Genomic DNA, 14,488 nt, shown 5'->3' with positions numbered 1-14,488 from the left:
CGCCCTCTGTGGGGTGCACCCACTGTCCAACCAGTCCCAGTGAGATGAACCATGTACCTAAGGTGGAAATGCAGAAATCACCTGTCTTCTGCATCGATCTTCCTGGGAGTTGTAGACCAGAGCTATTCGGCCATCTTGGAAGCAACCATGAATGCCATCTTGCAAACAAAGGTGTTAATTGGTCACAGACATTCACTGGCTTTTGTGTATATTAATACTTCTGTGAATTTAAATGGATATAAATATTGGTTATAATATGTTATTAGTGCATTTGGATATTCATTTATCTAGCAATTTATATTTCACAGAGAAAAATACTCATAAATATTATATTACTTTTATTAGACTAGTTGGAATTCAGTTAGTATTTTAAAATGAAAATTGTCATAATGGAAGAATAACAGGAAAAAGTAAAAGTCCAATAATTGAGCCTAAGGACTTATATTGTACTGAGAATTGGTTTTAGATTTGTCAGGGAAGAGAGAAGAAATAGTAGACATTTTTGTGTACATTGAAGTCACTAAAAGAACAATGTAAAGCTCTTTTAGATCAGATACTAGGTAGCATAATTCAGAGAATCGATTAAGAATTCAGAAAACAACATGGTGACTGTGGACTGTGCCTGGTCAAGTAGGAGGTGGCTCTTGTGCCTCAATTGAAGAAAGCTTTTGAATTGCTACTAGGGATGAGAGAAGGCAAAAAAGGGAAGAAGAGAGCTGTGAGTAAATAGAGACCCTGGAGCCTGTAATCTGCTTGTAATTGGGCCTCAGTTCAGAATGGATTGGATTATTTAAGTTTTATATCTGTTAACCCCAAATTAACATTCTTTTCTTAACCTGAGCTTTCTCTGAGAGGTCTTCTACTTTGTGAAAAAGAATATTCAGGGAACTTAAAACTCAAAGCCTTACTTTCCTAAACGCAGAAGGATCTGAAGAGAGTCAGAATTATTAAACATTTTTATTTGCACACATTTTATTTTCAAGTAAAATAAGATCTTGAGAAAAGCCCTAAGACCTTTTAGAATTGGATGGATAAGGTCAGACTTTTATGGGCTCACAATTTGCTATTTGACCATGGGCAAATCTAACATTCTTCCTATTACTTATAATGTGGGAACAGTACTGTCTACCTCATAGGATTGAAACTAAGCATTGTGTTTGGTCTATGGAATGACTATAAATACATGGGAGTTTAAAAAATGACTTATAATCGAAACAAGTAATTGAAGTAATTATGTGTGATAAACGAAAAATAATTTGTAGTAAAGAATATGGTTTATTTTGGCCAGGCACGGTGGCTGATGCCTGTAATCCCAGCACTTTGGAGGCCAAGGAGGGCGGATCACCTGAGGTCAGAAGTTCAAGACCAGCCTGGCCAACATGGTGAAACCACGTCTCTGCTAAAAATACAAAAATTAGCCAGACGTGGTGGCAGGTGCTTGTAATCCCAGCTACTTGGGAGGTTGAGGCAGGAGAATTGCTTGAATCTGAGAGGCAGAGGTTGCAGTGAGCCGAGATTGTGCCACTGTACTTCAGCCTGAGTGACAAGAGTGAGACTCCATCTCAAAAATGAAGAAAGAAAGAAAAAGAAAGAAAGAAAGAAAGAAAGAAAAAATTTAGTTTACCTTGTATATGTTGGCAGTTTTCTCTATTTAATTCCTTATAGTTCTCATTAAAAAAAATTTTTTTTTCCTTTCTTCCATTAGGAGACAAGGATGGCAGCAAGGTGACCACAGTGGTGGCAACTCCTGGGCAGGGTCCAGACAGGCCACAAGAAGTCAGCTATACAGACACTAAAGTGATTGGAAATGGATCATTTGGTGTGGTATATCAAGCCAAACTTTGTGATTCAGGAGAACTGGTCGCCATCAAGAAAGTATTGCAGGACAAGAGATTTAAGGTAAAACGTCTGGTATTTCATGTATTTTGTTGCTGTCATAATACATGTACCATAAATGATTATTTTTTGGTTGTTTCTTTTTGCTTCAAATTTCTTCTATTGTGCACATTTTTGTCCAGCTCAAGCATTACAATGATTTTATTTCTAGTCGTGTGTTTTGTAGAGAGAAAATTCACTGAAGATTGCAGTATTACTTTTGTAGTCATTATAAATGACATATATATATAAATCCTGTGAAAGGTAAGTTAAAATTTCTTAATTTATACTTTAAAAAGCGACCTGTCCCCGTCCTTGTACTGTGTTGATGTAGACCAGAGGAACACTGCCTGTAGCATATAAGTATTTTGTGTAGTTTCCTATGCTGCTTTTCTTGAAAAAAATTTTTTTAATTCGTGATGCAACTTGTGTTAGTCTATTTTTGCATCTCTATAAAGGAATACCTGACGTTGAGTAATTTATAAAGAAAAGAGGTTTAATTGGCTCACAGTTCTGCAAGCTGTACAGAAAGTGTGGTGCAGACATCTGCTTCTAATAATTGTCTCAGGAAGCTTCTAATCACGGGCAGAAGGTAAAGGGCGAGTAGGTGCATCACATGGCGAGAGCTGAGCCAGAGCATGGAGGGGGAGATCCAGACTTTATTATTATTTTTATTGTTGTTATTATTTTGTAGAAACAGGGTTTTGCCATGTTGTCCAAGCTAGTCTCAATCTCCTGAGCTCAGGCGATTTGCCTGTCTCAGCCTCCCAAAGTGCTGGGATTACAGGCATGAGTCACCATGCCCGTCCCCAGACTCTCTTAAATAACCAGATCTCCTGTGAACTGAGTGGAAACTCACTCATCAACAAGGGGATGGTGCTAACCCATTCATAAGGGGTTGACCCCCTTGATCCAATACCTCCCACCAGGCTCTACCTCCAACACTGGAGATTACATGTCAACATGTGGTTTGGAAAGGGGTAAACATCCAAACCATGTTACAACACTATCCATTTTTCTTGTAACTTTTTTTTTGGGCTATCTTTCTTTTTCTTGTCCTTCTGCCTCTAGACACTAGCAATCCCAAGGTTCAGTTCTTGTAATCTATTTTCTTTTTCTGTACCTCATTAGGGGAGCCTATGCATGGAAGCTCAGATGTTATCTCTATGTTGTGGTATAGCAGAGAGAGCCAGAAGACACTGGCTGCTGTAATTAAGCCTCTGCCACTATGCAGCATTGCTCCCTTTCCTACCCTTCCCACCTCTGCAACATTTTATTGAGAGCTTCCTATGTGCTAAGACCTATGGTAAACATGAACGCATATAATAATAAGAAGTGATCACTGTTCTGTTCTAACACCAGTTATACCACATTTTGGTGTCCATCTGCTGTAAATGTCTAGAACATTCTAAAGAGTTTTAAAAAATTCAGTTGTTTTTGTTTTCAGTTCTCACCTCTCCCCCAAGTACTAGTCTTATGTTGTCAAATGCCCACTGGATCTTGATATCTGAATGTTGTACTGTTATCTCAAATTGGCAAGCCATCTTATCTAACCACGGCTTAACTTTTAAGACTCAATGGAAATCTCTCCTACTGGTTCCCAGAACTTTGGATTTGCTTTTTCTTTTTAATGGTTTTATAATTCACTGTTATTCAGACTATTCTATTCGCTCATCCCTAATATCCAGTCATTGTTTAACTTGATTTTCTTTTTTCCTCATACTGTCTTGTGGCTGTGTCTCTTCTTTTTCTTTCTCTTCACTACTATTCTTGTCAGACCCTGTCATTGTTTGGCTTAACCACTTATAAACGTCTACCTTAGTCTTCTCCTTTCTAATCTCTTCTGCATACTAAGACTAGAATAATCCCAGAGGTTTCACTGGTCATGTTGTTTCTCTTGCCCATAAGTCTTCTATGACTCTTCATAGTCTAGAAAGTAAAACCTGCCTAGTTTACTTGTGTACTCAGAAACTTCCATAGTCTTCCATTTTCTCCAGATACTTAACTTTCCAAACTTTTTATATTATTGGCCTTGAAATATGTTCTTCTCTATGACCATTCTGCTTTTATTCAGCGTTTCTATCACTCCCATTCTCCTGCTATGTAAATTCTGTGCATCTATGAAAACTCAGGTCAAATTCTTCCTGTATGAAACTTACCAGATGATTCAAGTCAGCTATGGAGATCTTGCTATTCTAAATTCGTTGAGCCCTTATTGTCCATAAACTAGGAAATTCCACATTTTTTATGACAGCATCTCTATTTTTTAAATATTTGTCTCCTAAATACCCACACATTCCATTTTGGGGGATTAGTAGTTAATGATGATAGCAAATACTTGCTTATTATATGTATTTTTTGACATGAGTAGTTTTACGTAATTCTTACCATTAGTACTGTGTGATTGATACTGTTATCATTTGGATAAGGAAGCCTAAGTACAAAGAAATTTTAAATTAACTTGTCCAGGGTCACACAGTTGGCAAGTGGACGGATGGGCAAAGATTCAAATCTAGACAGACTCTGCAGTGCCTTAACACATTTTATCCTCACTGTATCAAACCCCTCTACCCCTTCTCTCTTTTTCTCACAGTATTAATCCTCTTTCTATATCATAGTACCAGATTCTCACAGTGTCATACCTCTTTCTATCAAAGTATTTAAACCACACCCTCTTTCTCCTTCTCAAGAAAGAGAGAGATTGGTTTTATTTCATTCTCTCATGGTTGCATTATATTTTATTGTGTGGATATACCCTAATTAGCCATTGTTCAATTGATAGCTATTAAAAATTTTTTTCCCTACCAAACAGGGTATATATGTGCCTTATCAGAATACAGTTTATAAAAGTAGAATTCTAGGGTTGAAGAGTAGGAGAGCACTTTAAACCTTGATATAGGCTGCCTTCTAGTTAGATTTTATCCATTTAAATGTACCTTATTTGAGTATGAGTAATGCCCATTTCCTGTGTAGCCTTTAGATATTAGGAGTATTTTTATGTTTTTCAATTCTGTAGGTGAAAAATTATTTTTGTTACTTTCTTTTCTGTTTTAAATTTTCTGTAGAGATACATCTCACTACATGGCCCAAGTTGGTCTCGAGCTCCTGGCCTAAACTGGTTCTCCCTCTTGGCTTCCTAAAGTGGTGGGATTATGGTCTGAATCACCATGCCTGGCCCTGAAAAATTTTTTTAATTTACAACATCATTTTACATGTTGTGACTCTTTTTACCCCCTTTTAGAGTGTGTGTCTTCCTTACTCATTTGTTAAAACCCATTTAAAATGTAATAGTGTAGAGCAACAAAGATTTTATTATCTCAGTGCTTCTGTGCATTGGAAATTCAGGCATGGCTTAGCTAGGAACCTCTGGCCCAGGGCCTCTCACCAGACGGTAATCCAGGCATCAGCCGGGGCTGCAGTCTCATCTGAAGGTTTGTTTGAAGGCGGAAATACCTGTCCCCAAGTGTACTGTGTGATTGTCGGCAGACTTTGGTCCCTTGCCACATGGGCCTGTTCACTGGGCTTTCTGAGGTCTTGCCAGTTAGCTTCCCACATGGCAAGGGATCCACTGGAAAAATAGTAAGCCCAAGACAGAAACCAAAGGTTTTTTTCTAACCTAATATTGGTGAGGTGATTAAACAAGGGTGTGAATACCAGGAGGCAGGTATCATTTAGGGCCATCCTAGAAGCTGCCTCCACAATAATATGAACCATCTGTGAGAAAAAATTATTTGTTTGTGTTGACTTTGCTTGTGATATCTTTTGCTTTTCAGATACTGTTGATTTGGGCTTTGGCATAATGCTGAGAAAGGGCCTGTTGTATCTTATAAATAATGTCATTTTCTCCAGGAATTTTATTTTCCCATATTTCTTTAATCTTTCTGGGGTTATATTTTGGGATGTAGTATAAAGTAGTAATATAAGTTAACTTTCCCCAAGTAGTAGGTCATTTGTCTCAGAAACCATTTTTATAAAGTTTATCCTTTTCCCACTGGTGGGCAAATGGCATTTTTAAAACCATGTATTATGTTACCGTATATAAACTGGATTTTCTTCTGGGTTTCCTTTTCTTTTCCACTGATTTGTCCATTTTGGCTTATGTAACACTTCTCTGATGATGAGAACTAACAGCGTATTTTGAATGTTCCTTGTTTTTTCTCTTAAAAAATCTGTGTATCAAATATCATTAGCCTGTGATGTTTCTCCTGCAACCTCAACAAAACAAAAACAAACTTTAGATTTGATTAAAATTGTGTAAAATTTGCAGATTAGTTGGACAGAATGTACAGATTTACAATATTCAGCCTTCCCATCCAGAAATGTGATAATTCTCTGCATTAATCCAATTTTTGATATAAAACTTTATAATTATGTAGGTTTTAAACTTTTCTTACTTATTTTATCTAGTTATGTGTAGTAATTTTTTTGTTGCTTTTGGGAATGGGAGTCTTTCTCCATGCAAATACATCTTATATGTAAGTACAAGTCTTCCTCCATGTAAATACGTCTTGTTTTAACCATTTGAACACTGCCTTCTCCGTTTGTTTTGAACTTGGGCATCTTCTAGATGCATTTAATGTGCTGATGCCCTTTAGGAGGGTACTTTACTATGTTGCTTTTCTCAATATTATTACATGTTCATTATAATTTTCTTCCAGCCTGGGGGACAGAGGGAGACTCCATCTCAAAAAAAAAAAAAAAAAAAAAAATTATTTCCGGCTTAGGCCGGTCATGGTGGCTCATGCCTGTAATCCCAGCACTTTGGGAGGCCCAGGCGGGTGGATCACAATGTCAGGAGATCAAGACCATCCTGGCCAACATGGTGAAACCTTGTCTCTACTAAAAAATACAAAAATTAGCTGGGCATGGTGGCTGAGGCAGGAGAATCACTTGAACCTGGGAAGCGGAGGTTGCAGTGAGCTGAGATCACACCACTGCACTCCAGCCTGGTGACAGAGCGAGACTCCGTCTCCAAAAATATATATATATATATATATATATATATATATATATATATATATATATAAAATTTCAGGCTTAACATTGCCATTACTGTACATAATTTCCTTAAACCTTTTATCCAGATTTCCAAATACTAATATTTATCACACTCACTTTTACAGTTTCTTCCTCTCTCTATATATTATTTTTATGTTTTTCAGGTAAGGTCTTGCCATATAACCCAGCTGGAGTGCAGTGGTATGGTCATGGCTACTGCAGCCTCCAACTCCTAGGCTTTAGTGATTCTCCTACCTCAGCCTCCCAAATAGATAACCATAGGTGTGCGCCACCACATCCAGCTAGTTTTGAATTTTTTTGTTTTTGATAGAGACAGTGTCTCCTTGTTTTGCCCAGGCTGGTCTCAAACTCCTGGGCTTAAGTGATCCTCCTGCCTTGGCCTCCTAAAGTACTAGGATTATAGATGTGTGTGCCTGGCCGCACATATTATTTCCTGAAATGTTTGAATGCAACTTTTAAGTGTGAGGCTCTTTTATCCCTAAATTATTCAGTGTCTGTTTCCCAAACTCAGAGACATTTGCTTATGTAACCACATAATAATTATTTAAAAAATCAAGAAATTAACAGTTATACAATAGTATTATCTAATGTGCAGGCTTTATTGAAATATGTCCAGTTGTTCCAAAAATGTCCCTTGTAGCACAAGAAAATCCTGGGTCATGTGTTTAGTTGTGATATCTCTAGTCTTCTATACCAGGAAGAGTTCCTCACTTACTGTCTTTCATGACATTCATGTTTTTGAACAGTATGGGACAGCTGTTTGGGTTTGTGTAATGTTTCCTCATAATTAGGTTCAGCATATTCATTTTTGGAAAGAATATCATAGAAATGATTTTTTTCTTCTTAAGGCATTGTATCAGGAGACCCATGATGTCTGTCTGTCTAGTTAATGATGATATTGACTTCTATCACTTAAGGTAGTGTTTGCTAGGTTTCTTTACTGTAGAGTTACTGTTTTTCTCTTCATCATTAATAAGGAATCTGTAGGGAAATACTTTTAGATTATGTAAATAACCTTTTTCTCATACAGCTTTTACCAGCTAGTTTCAGTATGCATTAATGAGCTTTTGTTAGAATCAGTTACAGTAATGGCTACAAATGGTGATTTTCTAATTCTTTTTTTCCTTCTTTATTTATTAATTAGATTCTACTGTAAGGATTATGAGGAAAGCTTTTCCCTTCTCTCATTTATTTGTGTATATCATATGGACTCATTGACTCTTATTTTATTAAATGGGTTATAATCTTAGTCATTTATTTTGATACGCAGATTGCTTCGATCCAGGCATGGTGGCTTACGTCTGTAATCCCAGCACTTTGGAAGGCTGAGGCAGGCGGATCACGAGGTTAGGAGATTGAGACCATCCTGGCTGATATGGTGAAACCCCGTCTCTACTAAAAAGTAGAAAAAATTAGCCGGGCGTCGTGGCGGGTGCCTGTAGTTCCAGCTACTAGGGAGGCTGAGGCAGGAGAATGGTGTGAACCCGGGAGGTGGAGCTTGCAGTGAGCTGAGATTGTGCCACTGCACTCCAGCCTGGGCAACAGAGACTCCACCTCAAAAAAAAAAAAAAAAAAAAATTGCTTTAGATTTGGCCAGTGAAAGCCCTTTCAAGCTGGATCTAGATCCTCTTAGCCAACAGAACTTAGACAATAGGTGTATGTGTGTGCACATGCATGCAAGCATATTCACACGTGTTTTTTTTTGTATTTCTTTTTATTAAAAATTAATACTTTTAATTGCAGAGCAACATCACAGAGTTCACTCTAGCCTTCTGTATTTCTATATTTGTAACTCTTCTTTCTGAAGTGAGAAAACCTGACTACTGTCATCCACAATATATTTACTTTATTTGCTCAATCCTAGAATTTACAAGCTAGTTTCAGAACTGCTAACTCATACCCCTGGGGGCAGAGTTCAGTGCTTGTGTGTTTTTTATCTTTAGTTTGAAAGGCATATGGATTTTATATTATATTCAAAAAGTATTTGGATTTTTCTTTTTTTTGTAATTTTAAAATTTCCCTACAGCATAGACTATTAATTTGAAGTAGTTAGGTTCATCTGTTTCTGTATGTATCACTTCTTAGAACTTCGCCCCCATTCTTTTTGATTAAAAAAAATTATTTATGTTTTCTCTCTGTGAAACACTAATATGGTTCCAAAAGTCAGAAATCTAGTGTAGTTTCTTCTCAATTCTTTCTGTTTTATTTCCACTCGCTCCCTGTAGGTGGCCAACCTCATTATGTTCTGGCTTACTTTTCCTCAGTTTTGTTTTACACATACCTGTTCATTTATGCATTTTTTTTTTTCTTCCTTACACAGGAGGTAGCATATTGGAGATACTCTTTTGTACTTTGCTTTTTCTTTAAGTTATATTTCCTGGAATTCATTGCATATCAGTTCAGAGATTTTTTTTTCATCCTTTTTACAGCTGCTAAATGCCCCTCCATAAAGGTTATACCAATGTGCATTCTCTCTAGTTAAGTATAAGTGCCTGTTGGCCCATAGTTTTGGCTATAAAAGTTGCCTTACTTTTTAAATTTTTTGCTAATCTCATAGGTGAGAAATGGTATCTCATTGTAGTTTTAATTTACAATCTTCCTATTTTGAGTGCACTTAAACATCTTTTCATGTATTCAAGGTCCATTTTATTTGTTTTTGTGAGTCTGTATGAATTGTCTTTTTTTTGGCCCATTTTAAAAATGCGATTTTGGTTTTTCCCAATCAACCCTGAAGAGTCCTTTATTATGGAATTTATACTTAGGTGTGATATATGTAATTTTTACTTTGTGTATGGTAGGGTTTTTTTTGTTTTGTTTTGTTTTTTGCTATGTAAGAGTCATTCCTCCCCTCTATGCAGTTGAATTTATTGCTCTTTTATCTGGATTTTGTGTTATTCTAAAACTTGCCTGCTGTCCTCAGGTAAGTCATCTATATTTTCCTCTAGTAGTTATCAGGGTTCAGTTTTTGCATTTAAATCCCTGATACATTTGGAGTTTATTCCTATGTATGGTATGAATTATGATCTAATTTTATCTTTTCTAAATCATTAACTACTTGTCTGGGTACAATTTAGTAGAAAGACTATCTTTGTTCCAGTTATTTGAGATGTTACTGTTACTATATGCTAAATTTCTACATGTGCTCGGCTCTATTTCTGGACTTTCCATTTTATTCCGCTAGGCTGTTTGCATATTCCTGTGTCACTACTATACCGTTTTGATTATAGAGGCTTCATAGTATGTTTTCATGTCTGATAGGGTTAATCTGCCCTCGTAGCTTTTCTTTTTGGTGTTTTCCTACCTATTTTTACATGTTTATTTTTCTGTATGAACTTTGGCATCAGTTCATCTAACTTTATAAAAAAAAGTGTTGATCTTTTAAATTGAGATTTATTTATAAATTAATATAGGAAGAACTGATATATTTGTGAGCTTGAATTATCTTAGCCAGGAGTAAGAAATATTTTTCCATTTGTTCAAATCTACTTTTATGTCTTTCAGAAGTTTTGGCTTAGACTTTAGACATTTCTTAAGTTTATGCTTAAGTATTTTATTTTATTTTTTGTTGCTATTTTATAGTTTTTCTTGTTTTTTATTCCACATGTTAAAAAGTGATGGGCTGCTTTATGCCAAGCTCAGTTTTTTCCTTGAATCACCCTTCCTTTGTGGAATTTAAGTATTCTTTGTTGTGGCCAAAAAATAAAATTTGATATGTCGACCTATTTGTTTCTCTTGATTATCATAAAATAGGAATTTCTCTGACAACTTAGAAGTCTGTAGTTTTAACATCTGTGATTTAGATAGCTGCTGCTTGGGATTGCCTTAAATAATTAGGTGTTTCCAGCAGAAGGTTGAAATAGGATCTCCTCCTCGTTCAATTAAATAAACCAACCTGCAAAATCTAATGGCAGTGAGAGGCAATTTTTTTTTTTTTTTTTTTTTTTTGGTGAATAGAAAAGAAGAGAGAATGGTCAAAGATAGAAAGAAAACCAAGAATAATTATCCTGGTGTGCCAGTCACATAAACTGTACCTAAGACACTGGGCTTTTTAAAAGAATTTCTGGTATAATAAGCTTCATTTCAGTGGTATTTTATTTTTTTCCCACTGTGGTCCATCATACTGTGACAGAATACTTGAACCACCTTAACTTGGGCAGTTTGGAAGTGCTTGTGATAGAAAATGTTTGTGTTGTGGGGATAAAGATTGGGTAGGTACCTAATTAATGTAGGAGACCGGTACTGTTGTCACAGGGAAAACATCGGTCAATCCCAAAACCTCCTTATGGTTGTCGAGGCTGACTGTTCCAACTTGAAAATCGGTAAGTTGCTTGTTTATTAGTGATATTGGCTTAATTTAATTCATTTCTACTTTGAAGAAAGTCATAGGTTTCAAGTCTCCTGCCTAGTTTCACTTGTTCTGTAATTGGGATATAGAGGGATAGGGATGTGAGGTATCACTATTGTTAGGTTGTGAATGGAGAGCATAGTCTACTTTTAATACCATTTTATTTATTTATTTATTGGAGACAGAGTTTCACTCTTATTGCCCAGGCTGGAGTACAATGGCACGACCTTGTCTCACTGCAACCTCCGGCTCCTGAGTTCAAGCGATTCTCCTGCCTCAGCCTCCCGTGTAGCTGGGATTGCAGGCATGTGCCACCGCACCTGGCTAATTCTGTATTTTTAGTAGAGATGGGGGTTTCACCACATTGGTCAGGCTGGTCTCGAACTCCTGACCTCAGGTGATCCACCCACCTCAGCCTCCCAAAGTGCTGGGATTACAAGCCTGAGCCACCTTACTTGGCTTAATACCATTTTAATACCTGCCTTTATAGCATTTTGGAGAGTGAGGAGAGATGATGTCTGTTTTTGATCCTTAAGGATGTGAGTATTCTCTGAATATATTCTGGAGAAAGCACCAGAGGAAGATTTTGGTCTACTGCTTACTTAGTAATTTTGAAAGCTTGAGCATATCTATTGTGAGAGTTAAAGGAGGAAAGAAACATGAAATGCGGCTGGCAGTTAAAGACAGGTTCACTTTAGACAAAACCTGAGAGGTGCTCCTGGCTGATTTTGGTCAGGAGTGCTTTCTGTTACAGATTAAGAATATATATTGGTTTTAGGGAGAGGGGCTTATCACAAGCTTGGAATGTTTATGTGTGTGGAGAAGTTTATGGTGGGGTTGGAATCTTTCTGGGAGGAGGAGAGGTTATCTTGGGGCAGACATCTTTCCGGCGAGGAGGGGTGTTATCTCAGGGCTAGCATCTTTCCAGCTGGAGGGGGGTTTATTTCGGGGCTAGCATGTCTCTGGTCAGGGAGAAGTTTGGAATGTTTCTGATTGGAGATGTTATTTGTGGTTTATGGTCATGCTGACCTTAGCCATTAGGCTGATGCCCTTTGGATTTAGGCAGTTTTTTATGAAGGTGAATTTTAGAATGAGGGGCTTGTCCAAGATGGCAGTGCTCCTGCTCTGTCAATCCAGACCTTGTAGTTTGAGGAGGGACGGCATGTTCTTCTGGCTACTTCCTGCTGACTAGAGGATGGAGAGTTTTCTGGTCTCGGGTTGACTGTAGGAGCAATGACATCTGTAGACGTTTTTGGGTAGTTGTCTGTGAAATGGCCATGATCCTGTCAGATAAAAATCTTTGAAAAAGGTTAATTAGGCAGAGTAAGAACATTAATCCCAGGCATATTATTAGAAGGGGCCCCAGGAATGGGATGACACATGCTATGATTTTGTTTCCAAACCAAGAATCTGTTTGGTTTTGATATTTCCTTAGCTTTTTATTTCCGGGTTTTTTTTGTTTGGTTGTTTTTGTTTTTTTTTTTGAGGTAGAGTCTTGCTCTGTCACCCAGGCTGGAGTACAGTGGCGTGATCTCAGTTTACTGCAACCTCCAGCTCCCAGGTTCAAGCAGTTCTGTCTCAGCCTCCCGAGTAGCTGGAACTACAGGTGCCTGCCACTACACCTGGGTAATTTTTGTGTTTTTTAAGTAGAGAGGGGGTTTCACCTTGTTGGTCAGGGTGGTCTTGAACTCCTGACTTCAGGTGATCTATGTGTCTCAGCCTCCTAAAGTGCTGGGATTACAGGCATGAGCTACTGCGCTGGCATGATCTCTTATTTCTTAACATAGATATTTATGACTTTTTGGGGGCTGTCTGGGGTTGCTTTCTTAGCTTTCCAGGCTTTTACTTGAGTGTGATATATTTATTTAGGAGCTCATTCCTGTAACAGGTACCGTTTTAATTACCCTGGGTTCTGTGGATTCACTAGACGTTGGGGTGAAGGATTCTGGGCATCCTCAGTTCTTAGTTGTCAGCACCAGCAGTGAAGAGATTTCCTTCTGTGATGGTTGGGGGAGCTTAGAGGCAGCATCTGCTGAAACATCTAGTTTTCAGTTTATGGGGCTTCAAGAAAGCCCAGCTTATTTTAGAAACTTGTAGCCAGAAAATTAGAATTCAATTTAAGCAGTAGAAAATAATAAAAACTGAAAAATATTAGGCAACACTAGAATTTAACAACAGGTATGCTATGGTTTTTGAAATATGATTTTCTCTTTCCAGTTTCCCATTTTTATTAAAAGACATTTAAATCATGGTAGGAATAGTTTGCTTTATTATACTTGGCTTAATTATTTGCATACAGTGCAGCAAGAATAATTATTTGTTACATAGGCCTTTTAAATTGGCTTTGATGGAACTTTGTTCTCTAGAAGGAATCTGAGAGAAAACCTTTTAAAGCCAAGCCCAATCCTGGATTTGTACTATCAAATACCTATGAGTTGGTGAATTTCTCTCCTCTTGAGGTCCCAAGATAACTTGGGATTCCTGGCCTAGAATGTCACTAGAAAGTGACATTCTTTACTTACTGCAGACCAGAAACCCTGTACAGGGACTGTGTACACAAAATATGAGGCCAGTTTTCCGAGGGCATTTTTGGCTTCATAAGTATGGTTCCTTAAAGGAAAGCATATTATTCCAAGTAAAGCCTTTTTTAAATAACCAGTTTCTCCAATTCTGTCCTGTTACAAAAGAAAACAGATTTTTAGTGCATTTATGCAAATATTGTAACTTAAGAATACTTACAGATAGTTTACTGGAGAAAATTTTTTCTGGAGAAAATCAGGTAGAGAGAAACAAGTATGTTCCAAATTTTGTTCATGGGAGTTTACTAAATTGTTAAAAGCTGTTAATAGCTCAAAAGAAAAATTTCTTGGACTTTGAAAAGCAAAACAAAGGATTAGCAGTATTTTAAAACATTAAAAAGATTAGTCTCCTGTTAGTTTAGTTCATGCAATTAATTCCTGTTGTACTTAATATTAACATTTTATCTCTTCAAAAGTCCTGAACGTTTTTCCTCTATTCTGATGTTAGTTTCCAAAGTTATCAGAAACCTTCATTTAAGAGCACCTGTTAGAGCTTTATAGCTGATTATAAAACCACCTTTTAAAGAGGACCAAAGCAAGGCAATAATTGTTTATGGATGACAAAAAGTTTTAGGGTAGTCATAAAGACACATTTGACAAGGATGGCACACAATAATTTTAACATAACGATTGTAATTATTACTGAACGTACACTAATATATATCAAAAT

At 37.0% G+C, this 14,488-nt stretch overlaps 1 protein-coding gene across 4 annotated transcripts in view; it reads left to right on the top strand.

The window, feature by feature from the left end:
* GSK3B (glycogen synthase kinase 3 beta) overlaps positions 1-14,488 on the top strand; it is a 270,061-nt gene that overhangs the window by 90,715 nt on the left and 164,858 nt on the right. For all 4 annotated transcript variants that reach the window (XM_007985675.3, XM_038003375.2, XM_007985674.3 and 1 more), the window contains exon 2: positions 1,706-1,899. In XM_007985675.3, the coding sequence (XP_007983866.1) occupies positions 1,706-1,899 (194 nt within the window). The remainder of the gene's footprint in view (positions 1-1,705; positions 1,900-14,488) is intronic.

The sequence above is a fragment of the Chlorocebus sabaeus genome, chromosome 22 (genome assembly GCF_047675955.1).
Source record: "Chlorocebus sabaeus isolate Y175 chromosome 22, mChlSab1.0.hap1, whole genome shotgun sequence".
In the NCBI taxonomy this organism is placed as follows: Eukaryota; Metazoa; Chordata; class Mammalia; order Primates; family Cercopithecidae; genus Chlorocebus; species Chlorocebus sabaeus.
The sequence above is the reverse complement of the archived record's forward strand: the minus strand, read 5'-3'. Positions and strand labels throughout refer to the sequence as shown.